The 19,219-nt window shown below is 39.1% G+C and overlaps 3 protein-coding genes across 3 annotated transcripts; all 3 read left to right on the forward strand.

Moving 5' to 3' along the window:
* The first annotated feature begins 829 nt into the window (after positions 1-829).
* On the forward strand, positions 830-4,124 carry LOC131366675 (protocadherin alpha-8-like). The gene is made up of 2 exons (XM_058411321.1): positions 830-3,398; positions 3,481-4,124. Exons 1-2 carry the CDS (start codon positions 981-983, stop codon positions 3,520-3,522), a joined length of 2,460 nt encoding a protein of 819 aa, XP_058267304.1. The 5' UTR covers positions 830-980; the 3' UTR covers positions 3,523-4,124.
* Positions 4,125-9,011: 4,887 nt separating this feature from the next.
* On the forward strand, positions 9,012-11,524 carry LOC131366798 (protocadherin alpha-2-like). Its single transcript, XM_058411591.1, has one exon. The coding sequence runs from the start codon at positions 9,128-9,130 to the stop codon at positions 11,522-11,524; it is 2,397 nt and encodes a 798-aa protein (XP_058267574.1). The 5' UTR covers positions 9,012-9,127.
* Positions 11,525-15,321: 3,797 nt separating this feature from the next.
* LOC131366973 (protocadherin alpha-2-like) lies at positions 15,322-18,490 on the forward strand. Its single transcript, XM_058412084.1, has one exon. It carries the CDS (start codon positions 15,761-15,763, stop codon positions 18,176-18,178), a length of 2,418 nt encoding a protein of 805 aa, XP_058268067.1. The 5' UTR covers positions 15,322-15,760; the 3' UTR covers positions 18,179-18,490.
* The last annotated feature ends 729 nt before the right edge of the window (positions 18,491-19,219 follow it).

Raw genomic sequence — 19,219 nt, forward strand, 5'->3', positions numbered from 1 at the left:
TCAGCACCATTTTCTGGTCAGCGACAGTCACAGCAGTTACAGAATGTAACGTGATTACCTCCTTCCTTTCTTCTCTCTACATTTCTTTTCCCTTACTTAACACATCATAAACAATTTTACACAAACTTGGGGAATTAGCATTTATAATCTAATTTCATGAGCCTGATCTTCAAAAATACACAATACACGTTTTGCCGTTTGGAATTTTAAATTAGCCTTTTCCTCCCTGCAAATATATAACAAACCATTTGTTTTCCCAACACACTTGACAGTTTGGATGTTAGGTTATTCATTTGATAGTTGTATTACTGTGTTACTACAGCATGCTAATCATTTTGTTAATGGTTCATTTTCGTTTTTGCGAAAATTATATATTTTCATAAACTTGCTTTTTTATATAAACAAAATGTATGGCTTATACTATGTATAAATATTCACATACGTTTTCTCTATATACATGATATTTTGTGTGTTTCGTACGCTGTTCAGTTTTATTGGATTGTCATAATCTATGACTGATGACTTTAGAGTACTTTTTATTTAATATGTTTAAATTCTGCTGATTAAAATTGATGACTTATGCCAACTTCTGGAATATTTTTGTTTTTTTATTCATCAAATTTCCTTTATTTTAAAATGAAATTATGGCAGGTTTTTGATTTTTAAAAAAACAATAACAGTCTTTAATGAAACAACTGCTGTTTTGTTTAAAACAAGTTATGCCGAACCTTGAATGATGGTTGAATCTTATTTAAAATATACAGAAAGTCTTGTTCGTGTCTTGCGTGTCCACACGATGGCACTGTCTATCTGCAAATCCCGTTAAGAGCTCCCTGAGCTAAAATGCTCTCCTAGAAGAACCAAATCCTCATAACTGTCTTGCTCGTTTTCGCTGTAGCCATTCTCGTCACAACTCGGTCTAATGTGGATTACAGTCAGCTTTTTTCCAATTGTATTCATTTACTTGTTTTACTCAGCTGATGTTGCGGCACATTTCATTTACTTCAACGACAGATTTAAAGATACATGTGTTTAAGATGAAGGAACTGTTTTGGATAGCATGTCTGCTCGGGACGTTGCTTTATATTAAGGGCGTTTCATCCGGCCATGTTGCGTATTCCATTTCCGAGGAGGTGAGCCCAGGGACAGTTGTCGGAAATTTAGCCAAAGACTTGAGTCTTAATGTTGCTGATTTGGAGTCGCGTCGGCTTCACATCGTATCTGGATCGTCAAAGAAACATTTCGATGTGGATGTAAAAACCGGGGCTCTTTTCGTGTTGGAGGCGATAGACAGAGAGCAGCTCTGCCCAAACAGCAACACTTGTACAGAATCTCTGGAAGCGATTGTTAATAATCCTTTACAGATGCACAGCGTGGAGGTAAAAATACTTGACATTAACGACCACTCGCCGTTTTTTCAGGGGAAAACACAGACTGTTCGTATTGCAGAACTAGCGGTCCCAGGAGCTAAATTTCCCCTGCTTGGTGCGGAAGATCCAGACATTGCAAGCAACTCGATCAGTTCATACAAACTGTCTAACAATGTGTTTTTCAGCTTGGAGGTACACACAGATGCCGACCAAGGTCCTTCAGCTGAATTGGTGCTGATGAAAAATCTAGACAGAGAAAAACAATCCGTCATCCGACTTGTGCTGACTGCAGTTGACGGGGGCAAACCACCACGATCTGGTACAACAGAAATTATTGTAATTATTTTAGATGCTAATGATAACGCTCCTGTGTTTTCTAAAACTGTCTACAAAGTTTTAGTTCAAGAAAATGTAATTGTCGGCACGTCAATTTTAAAGCTTAATGCTACCGATCTCGACGAAGGAGTTAATAGTGAGCTTTCATACTCCTTTAAACAAGGTCAAAAAGGAATATCTGATAAATTCGCTATTGATTCGAGCACAGGGGAAATTTCCGTAGTAGGAACATTGGATTACGAGACCACAAACGCGTACGAAATTCGTGTTGAAGCCCGAGATGGAGGGGCTACACCACTAGCATCTCATTCTAAAGTCCTAGTGGAAGTAGTGGACGTGAACGATAACGCGCCGGATATTAAGCTCTCATCTCTTTTAGACAACGTGAGAGAAGACGCCAAGAAAGGCACAGTGATTGCATTAATCACAGTTCAAGACAAGGATGGAGGTAAAAATGGAAAAGTGCGCTGTTTCGTATCTCAGAATTCTCCATTTGTATTAGAGTCCACACAGGGGAAATATTATTCCCTGGTCCTGAATGGCGCGCTTGATAGAGAAGAAAACGCCCTGTATAACGTCTCAATAACAGCCACAGATGAAGGAGACCCTCCTCTCTCTAGCACCGCTGTCCTGACTGTCCATATTTCGGATGTGAATGATAACGCACCTCGTTTCCCTGAATCTTCTGTGAGTGTTTATGTTAAAGAGAACAGTCCAGCAGGTGCTTTAATAGCAAGTGTCTCTGCACAAGATATGGACTTTGGCGAAAATGCTCAAATAACGTATTCATTACTTAGCAACTCTAACATGCCTTTATCCTCAGCTGTCAGCATCAACTCTGCCAGTGGAGAAATTTACAGCATGCAGTCTTTCAACTTTGAGGAGATGAAAACTTTCCAGTTTCATGCTCAAGCCACTGACTCTGGTGTTCCTCCACTAAGTAGTAACGTGTCTGTGAATGTTTTTATCTTGGATGAGAATGACAACAGTCCAGTTTTTCTCCCTCCTTATTCTGAACCCGGATCAGTAAACACTGAGAACATTCCCTACTCTGCAGAAGCGGGGTATTTTGTGGCTAAAGTCAGAGCTGTAGATGCTGATTCAGGTTATAATGCTCTATTATCATATTATATAACTGAATCAAAAGGAACGAATCTCTTCCGAATCGGAACCAGCACAGGAGAAATAAGGACTAAAAGACGAATGAGTGACAACGACTTAAAAACTCACCCGCTTATCATTACTGTCTCGGATAACGGAGAACCTTCACTGTCCACAACTATGAGCATTGAAGTTGTGGTTGTGGAAAATATGGACAGCCTGCAGCCTTCACTAAGACAAGTACCAATAAAGGAGGAGAATTTTTCTAATCTGAATCTCTATCTGCTCATCGCTATTGTCTCAGTGTCCGTGATATTTTTACTGAGCCTCATCGCTTTAATAGCAGCGAAATGCTACGGGACAGACGGCGGTTTCAGCAGGTCCAGCGCTCCAGTGGTCACTGCACACCCTGACGGGAGCTGGTCTTACTCGAAATCTACTCAGCAGTATGATGTGTGTTTTAGTTCAGACACACTGAAGAGTGACGTAGTGGTTTTCCCCTCGCCATTTCCGCCTGCAGACGCAGAGCTGATCAGCATTAATGAAGGAGACACTTTTAACAGGACACAAACTCTTCCCAGTACTACAAAGGTAAGGGCTTTTATAGATATTCATATATCCCTGTACGTAGTAGATTTTTGTAAACTGCGTTAATATGGGTTTGTCCTTTCAGATGATGTTTACTTCGCGATGCGGAACTTGTGCACACTTCTAAGAGATCAACAACTAATATGAAAACTTACAATTGAGTAAGATAAGGGGACGTATTGGCAGCTATTCTTAGGACTTCATTTGTTTTAAAGCAAACTAAATAGTTCTCACTTGGTATATTTTCTTTATATTATGCAATATAGCAGTTGTTTGGTGGATTTCAAGAGTTTTTCAGGACCATTTTCTGGACAGCGACAGTCAACGCAGTTAGAGAATTTAACGTGATTACATCCTTCCTTCCTTTTTTGCCTTACTTTTTCCTTACTTATTACACCATAAACACTTTAACACAAACTTGGGGAATTAGCATTTATAATCTCATTTCATAACCCTTTTCTTCAAAAATCCACAATACACATTTTTGCCGTTCGGAATTTTTTAATGAGCCTTTTCCTCCCTGCAAATATAAAACAAACCATTTGCTTTCCCAACACACTTGACAGATTGGACGTTAGGTTATTCATTTGATAGTTGTGTTGCTGAGTTATTACAGCATGCTGATCATTTTGGTAATGGTTCATTTTCTATGACTTTGCGAAAGTTAAATATTTTCAAAAACTTGCTTTTTTATGAGCAAAATACATGGCTGATACAATCTATAAAAATTCACATGACTTAGTTAATGGTAAACACTAAAGTGTATATTTCATGTTTTATCATTAATCTATACATATATTTAAAATCAAGATAAATACAGGAGCAGGGGCGTTTCTAGGATTTGAAAACATCAGGGGCTGAGCCCAAAACATCAGGGGCTAATTAGGGAAAGGAGCTAAGCAAGAATAAGACATTTTGTAAGGGCATTTTTATGTAATATTGTTTAATAATAAACACAAGTTAACACAAACATTATGCAACTTTAGACAATTTCATTGCATTTCAATCTTTTTTCTGACTCCTCCCATCATTTCAGAGTCTTGCTACTAAAATGGAGTTCATTAATTTCATTACATTTTCTCTCTCACAGGTATGCCATGCAATATTATCTCTTTTACAGCTTGTGTGTGAAGCAGTGCCATGTAGATCCTTTTTTTTATTACTATTATTTTACAATAATCTATATTATACTTGCACCTCTTATTTCATTCCTCATTCATGCTGGCACTACTGTATGTATTATTCATTGTTTATTTATTTTTTACAGCCTCTCTTCTCTTATTGTTATCTCATCTCTCATTCTCTCATCTGTCTTGCTGCTTGTGTCTTATCTACTTCATAGTCTTGGTAACTTTTCAATCCTATTTCTTTGAGGGTGGATTAAACAGAGAGTATCTCTGAGACTTGACTTGAGCAAAACGGTCAATTGCCATACTAGTATTTTTAGTGCTGAGAATTCCTTCTTCAATTGACTGAACAGTCGAATGATGGAGTCTGTTCTGTTCCATTGTTAGCCCAAGTCATGTATGTATTTTAACTTAAATACTCCATTAGTTGAATAATAGAAAGTCATGATGTTCAGACTGTAATGTCTTAGTGCTTTAACAGTTTATATTTTATTTAGATCTATCTTTAGGCTTATTTAATTTAAGGCTTTTGTACGACTTCTGGTATGGAATAATATTCAAAAGGGTCCTATATGTCAGGGGTTTTCATAATCAAAGACAGTGGGCCTCCTTTTTGACACAACATACATTTGTTAGCCGACTTTTATCAACTGTTTTAACAAAAAATTAACAGAATATCATCTGGATAATAAGATTATTGTGTTTTCTGACCGTTTTTTATTGCTGTCCTGATCAAGGGCTGGAAGGTATTTTAGTCACGTGAAGTGAAAGCAGCGCTGCGCAGACCGACAGGTGTAAAACATTAAAGTATCGCAAGAGCGGTTCTAGAGCATATTCGAGCGCACACTCTCGCGGTATGTTGGCGCGTATGTGTGTGTGTGTGCGCGCGCGTGTGTAGAGAGATGTCAGTGAAAATTGCGTACAGTAAACGGCAACAGTGCTCAACTAAACCGATCAACATTTACTTAATTCCTCTGTACTCTGGTGGCAAAACATTCGGGGCCTGATTAAAATCATTCTGGACAGGAGTTTATGAATTTTTTTTTTTCTGTGCATGCTTTCTGTCCCTAAAACCCTAGTATTAATACATTATATATATATATATATATATATATATATATATATATATATATATATATATATATATATATATATTACATATTATTATATATCATACATTTTATATATATATATGTTTGAATTCTGCTGATTAAAATTGATGACTTATGCCAACTTCTGGAATAATCTATTCATTAAATTTCCTTTATTTTAAAATGAAATTATGGCAGGATTTTGTTTTTTATTAAACAGTAACCGTCTTTAATGAAACACCTGCTATTTTGTTTAAAACAAGTTATGCCGAACCTTGAATGATGGTTGAATCTTATTTAAAATATACAGAAAGTCTTGTTCGTGTCTTGCGTGTCCACACGATGGCACTGTCTATCTGCAAATCCCGTTAAGAGCTCCCTGAGCTAAAATGCTCTCCTAGAAGAACCAAATCCTCATAACTGTCTTGCTCGTTTTCGCTGTAGCCATTCTCGTCACAACTCGGTCTAATGTGGATTACAGTCAGCTTTTTTCCAATTGTATTCATTTACTTGTTTTACTCAGCTGATGTTGCGGGACATTTCACTCACTTTCAACGACAGATTTAAAGATACATGTGTTTAAGATGAAGGAACTGTTTTGGATAGCATGTCTGCTCGGGACGTTGCTTTATATTAAGGGCGTTTCATCCGGCCATGTTGCGTATTCCATTTCCGAGGAGGTGAGCCCAGGGACAGTTGTCGGAAATTTAGCCAAAGACTTGAGTCTTAATGTTGCTGATTTGGAGTCGCGTCGGCTTCACATCGTATCTGGATCGTCAAAGAAACATTTCGATGTGGATGTAAAAACCGGGGCTCTTTTCGTGTTGGAGGCGATAGACAGAGAGCAGCTCTGCCCAAACAGCAACACTTGTACAGAATCTCTGGAAGCGATTGTTAATAATCCTTTACAGATGCACAGCGTGGAGGTAAAAATACTTGATATTAACGACCACTCGCCGTTTTTTCCAGGAAAATCTCAAACTATCAATATTGCAGAGTCTGTAATGCTAGGAGCTAAATTTCCCCTGCTTGGTGCCGAAGATCCAGACATTGCAAGCAACTCGATCAGTTCATACAAACTGTCTAACAATGTGTTTTTCAGCTTGGAGGTACACACAGATGCCGACCAAGGTCCTTCAGCTGAATTGGTGCTGATGAAAAATCTAGACAGAGAAAAACAATCCGTCATCCGACTTGTGCTGACTGCAGTTGACGGGGGCAAACCACCACGATCTGGTACAACAGAAATTACTGTAATTATTTTAGATGCTAATGATAACGCTCCTGTGTTTTCTAAAACTGTCTACAAAGTTTTAGTTCAAGAAAATGTAATTGTCGGCACGTCAATTTTAAAGCTTAATGCTACCGATCTCGACGAAGGAGTTAATAGTGAGCTTTCATACTCCTTTAAACAAGGTCAAAAAGGAATATCTGATAAATTCGCTATTGATTCGAGCACAGGGGAAATTTCCGTAGTAGGAACATTGGATTACGAGACCACAAACGCGTACGAAATTCGTGTTGAAGCCCGAGATGGAGGCCATACTCCACTAGCATCTCATTCTAAAGTCCTAGTGGAAGTAGTGGACGTGAACGATAACGCGCCGGATATTAAGCTCTCATCTCTTTTAGACAACGTGAGAGAAGACGCCAAGAAAGGCACAGTGATTGCATTAATCACAGTTCAAGACAAGGATGGAGGTAAAAATGGAAAAGTGCGCTGTTTCGTATCTCAGAATTCTCCATTTGTATTAGAGTCCACACAGGGGAAATATTATTCCCTGGTCCTGAATGGCGCGCTTGATAGAGAAGAAAACGCCCTGTATAACGTCTCAATAACAGCCACAGATGAAGGAGTCCCTCCTCTCTCTAGCACCGCTGTCCTGACTGTCCATATTTCGGATGTGAATGATAACGCACCTCGTTTCCCTGAATCTTCTGTGAGTGTTTATGTTAAAGAGAACAGTCCAGCAGGTGCTTTAATAGCAAGTGTCTCTGCACAAGATATGGACTTTGGCGAAAATGCTCAAATAACGTATTCATTACTTAGCAACTCTAACATGCCTTTATCCTCAGCTGTCAGCATCAACTCTGCCAGTGGAGAAATTTACAGCATGCAGTCTTTCAACTTTGAGGAGATGAAAACTTTCCAGTTTCTTGTTCAAGCCACTGACTCTGGTGTTCCTCCACTAAGTAGTAACGTGTCTGTAAATGTTTTTATTCTGGATGAGAATGACAACAGTCCAGTTTTTCTCCCTCCTTATTCTGAACTCGGATCAGTAAACACTGAGAACATTCCCTACTCTGCAGAAGCGGGGTATTTTGTGGCTAAAGTCAGAGCTGTAGATGCTGATTCGGGTTATAATGCTCTATTATCATATTATATAACTGAATCAAAAGGAACGAATCTCTTCCGAATCGGAACCAGCACAGGAGAAATAAGGACTAAAAGACGAATGAGTGACAACGACTTAAAAACTCACCCGCTTATCATTACTGTCTCGGATAACGGAGAACCTTCACTGTCCACAACTATGAGCATTGAAGTTGTGGTTGTGGAAAATATGGACAGCCTGCAGCCTTCACTAAGACAAGTACCAGTAAAGGAGGAGAATTTTTCTAATCTGAATCTCTATCTGCTCATCGCTATTGTCTCAGTGTCCGTGATATTTTTACTGAGCCTCATCGCTTTAATAGCAGCGAAATGCTACGGGACAGACTGCGGTTTCAGCAGGTCCAGCGCTCCAGTGGTCACTACACACCCTGACGGGAGCTGGTCTTATTTGAAATCTACTCAGCAGTATGATGTGTGTTTTAGTTCAGACACACTGAAGAGTGACGTAGTGGTTTTCCCCTCGCCGTTTCCGCCTGCAGACGCAGAGCTGATCAGCATTAATGAAGGAGACACTTTTAACAGGACACAAACTCTTCCAAGTACTACAAAGGTAAGAGACTTTTTTAAAGTATCTTCTTTACCTTCGCTTCGCTTTTAAATAATTGTACCAGCGCTGTGGATAGTTGTCACGTAAACAATTTACTGTCTCATAAAGAAAGAACATAAGCATTACGGGCTATCTATCTATCTATCTATCTATCTATCTATCTATCTATCTATCTATCTATCTATCTATCTATCTATCTATTATTTCATATTTTTTGTGTTACAGAGCAGGGGCGGTATGATATTGTCATTATTTGTTTTAGCAGAATAAGTCTGTGCGCTATCAAAATAATCAATCAGTGAATTTAGTGATATAATAACATAAGGAATTTTTGTTTTACATGGACAAAAGAGGTCGCTGGTGACCGTGGCACTGATATCGAACATGGTCTCAACCAGACTCCACCTTTATTTCATGCGTTTTATATTCTGGAAAGGCCAGGCAGACACCCTTCTGTAACCTAGCGCAAGAAGACGTTTTTTTTACGGTCCTGATTTCGAACTGCATTGTAGCAAAGCGCAGGATTTGATTTTTATATTTTCTATAGGTCTACGCACGAGACTAAATGAACGATGGATGTATTCTATTATAAAGCGCATATTTTTTTCCCAATTATCCTGCCTCTTTGTTTGTGGGATTATTCCTCAGCTCAGATTGTCTATTCCGTGACGGAGGAAGTAAGTAAGGGCACTGTAATTGGAAATATGGCAAAGGATCTTAATCTGAATGTCCGGGAATTGGAATCGCGCATGTTTCAGATTGTTTCTGGATCAAACAAGAAGTATTTTGATGTCAGTTCAAAGACTGGTGAGTTATATGTAGATGAGAGAATCGATCGAGAGGATCTTTGTCCTGCGAGTCAGACGTGTTCTCTACACCTTGAAGCTATTGCGCAAAATCCTTTAATGCTATTCAGTGTCAGTGTTAATATTTTGGATGTAAACGATAACGCGCCATCATTTCCTTATAGAATATACAATCTAAACATTACAGAATTTGCATTTCCTGGGGATAGATACCACTTGCCGAGAGCGAGCGATGCAGATGTCGGCGTTAACTCGATTAAAACCTATAAGCTCAGCTCGAATGAATATTTTTCGCTAAACATCCAGAGTGGCGCAGAACAGAATATGTCCCCACAGTTGATTTTACAGAAAGCATTAGATAGAGAGAAGCAGGCGGTGGTTAAACTCGTGCTCACTGCTCTGGACGGAGGAAAACCTGCTAGGTCTGGCACACTTGATTTAACTGTTAATGTAATCGATGTAAACGATAACACTCCAATATTCAGTAAGGAGCTGTATAAAGTCAGTGTCCCTGAAAACACGATATTGGGAACCACGATTATTAAACTGAACGCCAGTGATACGGACGCAGGGACGAATGGAGAAATAATTTATTCACTGATAAGCCACGGAAAAGAAAAGTCGAGCGACATTTTTCAGATAAACTCAGTCACAGGTGAAATCTCAGTGAAAGGACATTTGGACAGGGAGGACACTGCTGCGTTTGAGCTTCAAGCACAGGCTCAGGACAAAGGCTCTTCACCTCGCGCTTCTCACTGCAAAGTTTTAGTCGAAGTCCTCGACGTGAACGACAACGCGCCTGTCATTTCCCTTACATCTCTCTCGAGCACTATACGAGAAGACGCGACATCAGGCACAGTGGTTGGATTAATAACGATTGCTGATAACGACCAGGACGGAGAGATCAGTGCTAAAATTAGAGGATCCAGTCCATTTATTCTTCAACCATCTTACAAAAACTATTACTCATTAGTAGTAGCTGGACCTCTGGACAGAGAAAAGACTCCTGAATATAACATCACTGTTACCGCTACTGATAAAGGAACCCCACCGCTTGTCAGCAACATGTTTCTTACTATTTACATTTCTGATGTAAATGACAATGCACCTCGCTTTCCAGACAAAGCCATGGACTTCTATGTTAAGGAAAACAGTCCTGCTGGAGACGTCATAGCAACAGTAACAGCGAAGGACGCAGATATCAAGGAAAACGCTCAACTTGTGTATTCTATCATTTCCAGGAACTATTTAATTTCCATGGTAGACGTTAATTCTGCAAATGGTGATGTGTACAGTAAACAGTCATTTGATTATGAGGCGATTAAATCATTTCAGTTTCAGATTCAGGCCACTGACTCTGGTGTTCCATCTCTCAACAGCAACGTGTCTGTGAATGTTTTTATCCTTGATGAAAATGACAACAGTCCAGTTTTTCTCCCTCCTTATTCTGAACCCGGATCAGTAAACACTGAGAACATTCCCTACTCTGCAGAAGCGGGGTATTTTGTGGCTAAAGTCAGAGCTGTAGACTCTGATTCAGGTTATAATGCACTTTTATCATATCACATAACCGAATCAAAGGGAACGAATCTCTTCCGAATCGGAACCAGCACAGGAGAAATAAGAACTAAAAGACGAATGAGTGACAACGACTTAAAAACTCACCCGCTTATCATTACTGTCTCGGATAACGGAGACCCAGTCCTGTCAACCACTCTGACTATGGAAATTGTGGTTGTTGAAAATATAGACGACGTTCAGACAAGCATAAGAAGAGTGCCAGTAAAGGAGGAGAATTTTTCTAATCTGAATCTCTATCTGCTCATCGCTATTGTCTCAGTGTCCTTTATATTTTTACTGAGCCTCATCGCTTTAATAGCAGCGAAATGCTACGGGACAGACGGCGGTTTCAGCAGGTCCAGCGCTCCAGTGGTCACTACACACCCTGACGGGAGCTGGTCTTACTCGAAATCTACTCAGCAGTATGATGTGTGTTTTAGTTCAGACACACTGAAGAGTGACGTAGTGGTTTTCCCCTCGCCGTTTCCGCCTGCAGACGCAGAGCTGATCAGCATTAATGGAGGAGACACTTTTAACAGGACACAAACTCTTCCAAGTACTGGGAAGGTAAGAAAAGCGTTTGTAGAACTTACTTCTAGATGAACAACAAAATACTGCAAAAAAAATAGCCCTTACACGGTGTAAAAATTGCTTGCTACATTTAAATATATTTGTGGTTTGTCCTTTATTACGTTCCCTTTTGTGATTTTATGACTCATATAGTTACTTCAGTGAAATGGGCATCGACTGGAGTAATAAAGGGGCAGATAACTTTACAAGTATTACAGTGCAGTTGATAGTTAAATTCAATGCATTTTTTTTTCAAAACTACTGCTACAATAATAACATAAAATAATATAACACAAAAGTTACTCACTAATTCCACATGTGCAACATAAAAAAATCACGGGAATACAAAGTACAGATTAAACAACAGAGAGCAATAGAAGACAATGAAGACAAACTGCGCAAAGTATTAAAAATACTAAATATATTGTAGATGTTGCATACAACTATAATACGTAACTACGTAAGCAAATCTTTAACAGAGTTGTAATTAATAGAAAATCTGCAAAAGTACTGAAAATGTAAGAATAATTTCTGACATTTCAGTGGCGTTTGTATCAACAGTACTGCAACAGTCTTTATTTCTTTTTTTAAATAATTTGTATGAATTGGCTTCCTTCTTAGTGCGATTGGGGTGCTGTTGTACCGCAGTATTTTTTACAGCTGTTACAGATTGATGGAAATTCTTTAGGGTGGTTAACGTCTGGTATATGAAATTATCAAAACAATTATAAAATATAACAATATTATAAAAATAATTAAAAAGCTATGCAATTCTCCTTTGCACCACACAGAGTCGCTGTAGACCGCAACTTCCCTATAGTATTTCATCTATTCTCAATGCACCACCCTAAAAAAAAAAAAAAAAAAAGGAAACATATAAGCCGCATTTGCAGACAGGACATGAGATCTGTCGGATTTTATTGTGTCGTTGAATCTGAACGCTCAGGAAATACTTTCATTTTAATTATTTTTAAGTCTACGAAGGACACGTCGCTATGGATAGCTCGGTATGTTTCTTGTCGTTCATTCTGATGCTTCTTTGTTTATCGAAGGTGTCATATGGTCAGATTGTGTATTCAGTTTCAGAGGAAGTGAGAAAGGGGACGGTTGTCGGGAACATCGCTAAAGATTTGAACATTAATGTGCACGACTTGGAATATCGACTGTTTCAGATCGTGTCTGGATCTAATAAAAAGTATTTCGATGTCAATCTGAAGACAGGAGCACTGTTTGTAAATGAGCGTATTGACCGTGAGGAATTTTGCACTTTAGAGCAGAAATGCGTCTTGAATATTGAGGCCCTTGCCCAGAACCCTCATCATCTTTACAGGATTGAGATAACGATCGTGGACATAAATGATAACGCACCTCATTTCCCCCTGGACACGTTCAAGCTGAATATTACCGAGAACGCTAATCTCGGGGAGAGGTTTCTTCTTCCGGTAGCTGAGGATAATGATATAGGTAGCAATGCACTGAAAGATTACCGACTGAGTACGAATGAGTTCTTCTCTATAGATGTACTGAAGGATGAGCAGAGTGTATCAGCTGAGTTGGTGCTGCAAAAGGCTTTAGACAGAGAAAAACAATCATCTCTTCGACTGCTGGTGAGCGCTCTGGATGGAGGAAAACCTCCCAAGTCAGGGACCTTGACTATAATTGTAAACGTCATCGATGTCAACGACAATAGTCCAGTTTTTAGCATGCCTCTTTACAAAGTAAAAGTGAAAGAAAATATTTCATTAGGGACTAAAATTTTGACTGTCTCCGCCTCTGATTTAGATGAGGGCATACATAGTGACATTGTGTATTCCATTTTAGGACACGGGAAGTCAAAGAAAGGCTTGTTCACCATAATACCTGAAACTGGTCAAATTGTAGTAAACGGACAACTTGATTATGAAGAAAATCGAGCTATTGAGTTGAGAGTTCAAGCAAGAGATAAAGGCATACCTCCGCAGAGTACGCAGTGTAAAGTTTTAGTAGAAGTTTTAGATGAAAATGACAATGCTCCGGAAATTAAAACGACACCATTACTAGACAGCGTAAAAGAGAACACTAAACCTGGGACTGCTGTGGCTTTAGTTACAGTCTCTGATAATGATGGAGGCAAAAATGGCATTGTGCACCTTTCAGTAAAAGGCTCTTTTCCTTTTAAATTAGAGCAATCGTATAAAAACCATTATTCCTTGCTAGTAGACGGGCCCTTAGATAGAGAAAATATTTCTCACTATAACATTCTGTTTGAGGCTGTAGATGAAGGAACTCCGCCTCTTTCCAGCAGCGCTATCATCTCTGTCAGTATTGCTGATGTTAATGACAACGCTCCACGTTTCCCGACACCATTTGTAAATGCTTATATAAGAGAAAACAAACATGCTGGAGATCTTGTGATGAATGTTTTGGCAGAGGATGCAGATCTTGGCAGAAACGCCGAACTTTCATATTCACTGTTAGACAGCTCTGGCGGCTGGATTCGGGTATCACCAATGATAAACGTCAATTCCGTGAATGGCGAAATATACACGACGGAGTCTTTTAACTACGAAGAAATACAACGATTTCAGTTTGTAGTAGAGGCAACAGACTCGGGAGTTCCCCCTTTAAGCAGTAACGTGACTGTAAATGTTTTTATCCTGGATGAGAATGACAACAGTCCAGTTTTTCTCCCTCCTTATTCTGAACCCGGATCAGTAAACACTGAGAACATTCCCTACTCTGCAGAAGCGGGGTATTTTGTGGCTAAAGTCAGAGCTGTAGACGCTGATTCAGGTTATAATGCTCTATTATCATATCACATAACCGAACCAAAAGGAACGAATCTCTTCCGAATCGGAACCAGCACAGGAGAAATAAGGACTAAAAGACGAATGAGTGACAACGACTTAAAAACTCACCCGCTTATCATTACTGTCTCGGATAACGGAGAACCTTCACTGTCCACAACTATGAGTATTGAAATTGTGGTTGTAGAAAATATGGACATCCTGCAGCCTTCACTAAGACAAGTACCAGTAGAGGAGGAGAATTTTTCTAATCTGAATCTCTATCTGCTCATCGCTATTGTCTCAGTGTCCGTGATATTTTTACTGAGCATCGTCGCTTTAATAGCAGCGAAATGCTACGGGACAGACGGCGGTTTCAGGAGGTCCAGCGCTCCAGTGGTCACTGCACACCCTGACGGGAGCTGGTCTTATTTGAAATCTACTCAGCAGTATGATGTGTGTTTTAGTTCAGACACACTGAAGAGTGACGTAGTGGTTTTCCCCTCGCCGTTTCCGCCTGCAGACGCAGAGCTGATCAGCATTAATGAAGGAGACACTTTTAACAGGACACAAACTCTTCCCAGTACTACAAAGGTAAGGTTCAATTCGCTTTTGAATATTGGCCCACGTGGTTTTAATTTGTATATTAAAATACATTTTCCTTAACATCACAGACTTTATGAACGTTCGGGTATCTTTTGCGTGACGTCACTTTTTAAAGATTTCTATGAGTCATTTATGTGTTACACTGTGTGGGGAAGACTCTATCATGTTTAAGTTAAATTTATGTCTTGGTCTGGTACAGTTCTCTCTTTAATTTATTTCATAGCGTTTTAGACTGTATTATGATTGGTTTAGAAAAAAAAAATGTTTGAATATAGAAAATAAAAAACCTTTTTATTTGCAGAGAATCAGTGAGTGATCTTGATATTCTTTTAATTAGACGCCCCCAAACACCGTATGCCTTCAGCAGATATTATAGATAATGCTGAAACAGTTTGATGTGACATATATGATATAAAACCATGCCAATCTCACTTCAAAATAGAATAGATGAACAAACTTTGTGGACGAGAAATGGTATGTTAAAGACTATCCGATTTATTACTTATATAAGTAATCAAATATATATTAGTAAATGCTGCTATTTGATAACTACCAGTGATTTTCAACACCGACACTGAATGGACTATTCTTTACAAAAAATAAAAAATAAAAACGGGTATATAGTTTTTTCTTTCTTAATTTTTTTCACGTTTCTTAGTCTAGCACCAGTTGTCCTAAAACACTCCAACCAACATCAGCCTCAAGGAGTCGCTGGTGACCGTGACATTGAAAGCACACATCTCATTTACAACTCTCCACCTTCCCTGCTGCATAATCACAAAGGTAGAGCGTAATGCAAACTCATACTGAATTATAGAGACAATAGACAAAACGAGGAGTCTGGATCGGCAAAGGACCCGTTTATATGCCGTAAGAATAGCCTGTCATTTCACCGTCGATGAGAATGATACCGCGTAAACGCCACGAAGCAATGAGTCTTGTATCTGGAGGACCATCTGCCTGGATCAGGGCGCTGCCGCCGCTGCTGCTTTGTTTATCAGGCCTGTCTCACGGTCAGATTACGTACTCCATCATGGAGGAGGTGAAAAAGGGAACCGTGGTTGGAAATATAGCCAAAGACCTCAACATTGACGTTCAGGAGCTGCAGTCACGAGCGTTTCAGGTTGTAGCTGGATCCAACAAGAAGTATTTTGATTTAAATAAGAAAACTGGAGCTCTGTTTGTCCACGAGAGAATCGACAGAGAGGGGCTGTGCGAGCGCAAGCAGAAATGCTCCCTCAACATTGAGCTAATGGCACAAAATCCTATTAAACTTTATCGCGTTGAGGTAAGCATTACAGACGTTAACGACAACTCGCCGTTTTTTCCAATACAAACGCTAGTGAAGAACATCACAGAAAACGTTGTAGCTGGAGATCGGTTTACTCTGTCAGCAGCCCGTGACCTGGATGTCGGTTTAAACAGTGTAAAAAGCTACACTCTGAGCACAAATGAACATTTTTCTCTGGATGTCCAAACATACGGACAGCAGAGTCTTTCCCCCGAATTAGTGGTGCAAAAACCTTTAGACAGAGAGAAGCAATCAGTAATTAATCTGATACTGACTGCTGTGGACGGGGGAAAGCCTCCCAAATCCGGAACACTTGATATAACAATTTATGTTTTAGATATAAATGATAATAATCCCATATTCAGCAAACCACTGTATAAAGTTAAGATAGAAGAAAATGCGCCTTTCGGAACAAAGATTTTGACTGTCACTGCCACCGACTCTGATGAAGGAATAAATGGAGAAATTAATTATTCCCTTGTAGATCAAAACGAAAATTCAGCATCGGATTTATTTTTTATAAACATAGTGACAGGAGAGATCACAATTAAAGGAAATATTGATTATGAAGAAACTCCCGCGATAGAGTTAAGAGTACAAGCGCAAGACAAAAGCGTCTCCCCAAAACATACTAACTGTAAAGTATTAATTGAAGTAGTGGATGTGAATGACAATGCACCAGAGATATCAGTTACTCTGCTCATGAGCTCCGTAAGTGAGGACATCAAACCTGGCACAGATGTTGCATTAATCACTGTATCAGATAAAGACAGTGGAACGAACGGTAAAGTAAACTGTAAAATTCTATCACCGAGTCCCTTTAAATTACAGCTTTCATATAAAAACTCTTACGCTCTTGCTGTGAATGAAGCTCTGGACAGAGAGCGGGTCTCACAATATAATGTCACAGTTGTAGCTAATGATGGGGGAACTCCTTCCCTCTCCAGCAGTAACATTATAACAGTTCATGTGTCTGATGTGAATGATAACGCGCCTTTATTTCCTGCTCCGGTGATAAATATTAGCTTGAAAGAGAATAGTCCAGTTGGAGGGCTGTTGACGTCACTAACGGCACGAGACTTAGACGTCGGTGAAAACGCTCTTGTTTCGTATTCATTAAGTGATACAGAGAGCAGCAGAGTGTCAAATCTAATGAACATTAACTCACACACCGGTGAACTGTACAGCCTGAAGTCATTCGATTACGAAGAAACGAAACGACTTCAGTTTAAAGTTCTAGCCACTGACTCTGGTCTCCATCCATTAAGCAGTAACGTGACAATAAATGTTTTTATCCTGGATGAGAATGACAACAGTCCAGTTTTTCTCCCTCCTTATTCTGAACTCGGATCAGTAAACACTGAGAACATTCCCTACTCTGCAGAAGCGGGGTATTTTGTGTCTAAAGTCAGAGCTGTAGATGCTGATTCAGGTTATAATGCTCTATTATCATATCAAATAACCGAATCAAAAGGAACGAATCTCTTCCGAATCGGAACCAGCACAGGAGAAATAAGGACTAAAAGACGAATGAGTGACAACGACTTAAAAACTCACCCGCTTATCATTACTGTCTCGGATAACGGAGAACCTTCACTGTCCACAACTATGACTATTGAAATTGTGGTTGTGGAAAATATGGACAGCCTGCAGCCTTCACTAAGACAAGTGCCAGTAAAGGAGAATTTTTCTAATCTGAATCTCTATCTGCTCATCGCTATTGTCTCAGTGTCCGTGATATTTTTACTGAGCCTCGTCGCTTTAATAGCAGCGAAATGCTACGGGACAGACGGCGGTTTCAGCAGGTCCAGCGCTCCAGTGGTCACTACACACCCTGACGGGAGCTGGTCTTACTCGAAATCCACTCAGCAGTATGATGTGTGTTTTAGTTCAGACACACTGAAGAGTGACGTAGTGGTTTTCCCCTCGCCGTTTCCGCCTGCAGACGCAGAGCTGATCAGCATTAATGGAGGAGACACTTTTACTCGAAATCAAACTCTTCCCAGCACTGGGAAGGTAAGATGATGTTTAATTCTGATTATTTCTATTTTTGAGAGCTTATAGTTATTTTTTTAAAATCTCTGTTCCATGTCCTCTTGCGTGCCATGAAATACTTTTGTGCTTAAAGTACACAAACATTTGCAACAGTCGTGTGAACAGCAGGCGTTAGGCGGTAAAAAAAAACCTTGCATGTCAGGTCACTCCATTGCAGTGAAGTAAAAAGCTTCACATAACAAATTTAAGTTTAGAGTTCCCATTTCCATGTCAAATATTTCATTTTACTATTAAACTAAACAGTTTAAATAAATTTTAACGGTCATCGTCAAGGTTCAGATTGAAATCAGCACCACGAGTTTGGACAGCGACAGGATTCAGTTTTATCAAAGGATCTTTGGATATTACATACAAAAGTAAAAAATAAATGGATATGCAAAGGTTGAAAAAGGATGGAAAAAAGAAAGTTTACTAGAAGTATAATATTTCATATATGATTGTTCAATAATTATATATAATATTTTTCACTGTTATTCTAACTGTAATTAATCGATGTCAGATTTTTATTAACCAGCTTTACATAAGACAGTTAAATGACATTTATTATATAGATATTTTTGTTAGATAAATGTGACTTAACCGCCTGATTTAACGCTAGTTGGAAAAAAAAAATGAAATATTAATTACTGACAGTGAAAATCGCAACGAAAAAAGATAAAAGTGTAGAATACCATAAATGCTTTTTTGCATTTGGTTTATTTGGTTTATTTCTGTATGTGCAGGTCAGAACCTCACTTTTCTTTTACGTAAATTTGATGCGTAAAACATAATCACCTCATACACGGGGAAGTTTGATTAATGGAAAAAACTTGAAAAAGAATTGTTTTCAGCTGTAATGTCAGATTGTATTTCCACACAAGATGTCGCTGTAGACCGTGAGTTGGAGATATTGGCTCATTATTAATACTCCGCCTAACGCAGAGCAGGAGAACAGAGCGTCACATACTTCTGACATCAGGAGGCCTCGTGTATTTTTCTTTCTCGTGCAGACATTGGATTAAATGTAACACT

This window comes from Hemibagrus wyckioides, linkage group LG16, assembly GCF_019097595.1.
Source record: "Hemibagrus wyckioides isolate EC202008001 linkage group LG16, SWU_Hwy_1.0, whole genome shotgun sequence".
In the NCBI taxonomy this organism is placed as follows: domain Eukaryota; kingdom Metazoa; phylum Chordata; class Actinopteri; order Siluriformes; family Bagridae; genus Hemibagrus; species Hemibagrus wyckioides.

Coding starts and splice junctions, on each gene's coding strand:
- LOC131366675 (XM_058411321.1), top strand. CDS start 981: ATGTTGCGGCACATTTCATTTACTTCAACGACAGATTTAAAGATACAT. Junction 3,399..3,480: donor CTCTTCCCAGTACTACAAAG/GTAAGGGCTTTT, acceptor TTGTCCTTTCAG/ATGATGTTTACTTCGCGATG.
- LOC131366798 (XM_058411591.1), top strand. CDS start 9,128: ATGGATGTATTCTATTATAAAGCGCATATTTTTTTCCCAATTATCCTG.
- LOC131366973 (XM_058412084.1), top strand. CDS start 15,761: ATGAGAATGATACCGCGTAAACGCCACGAAGCAATGAGTCTTGTATCT.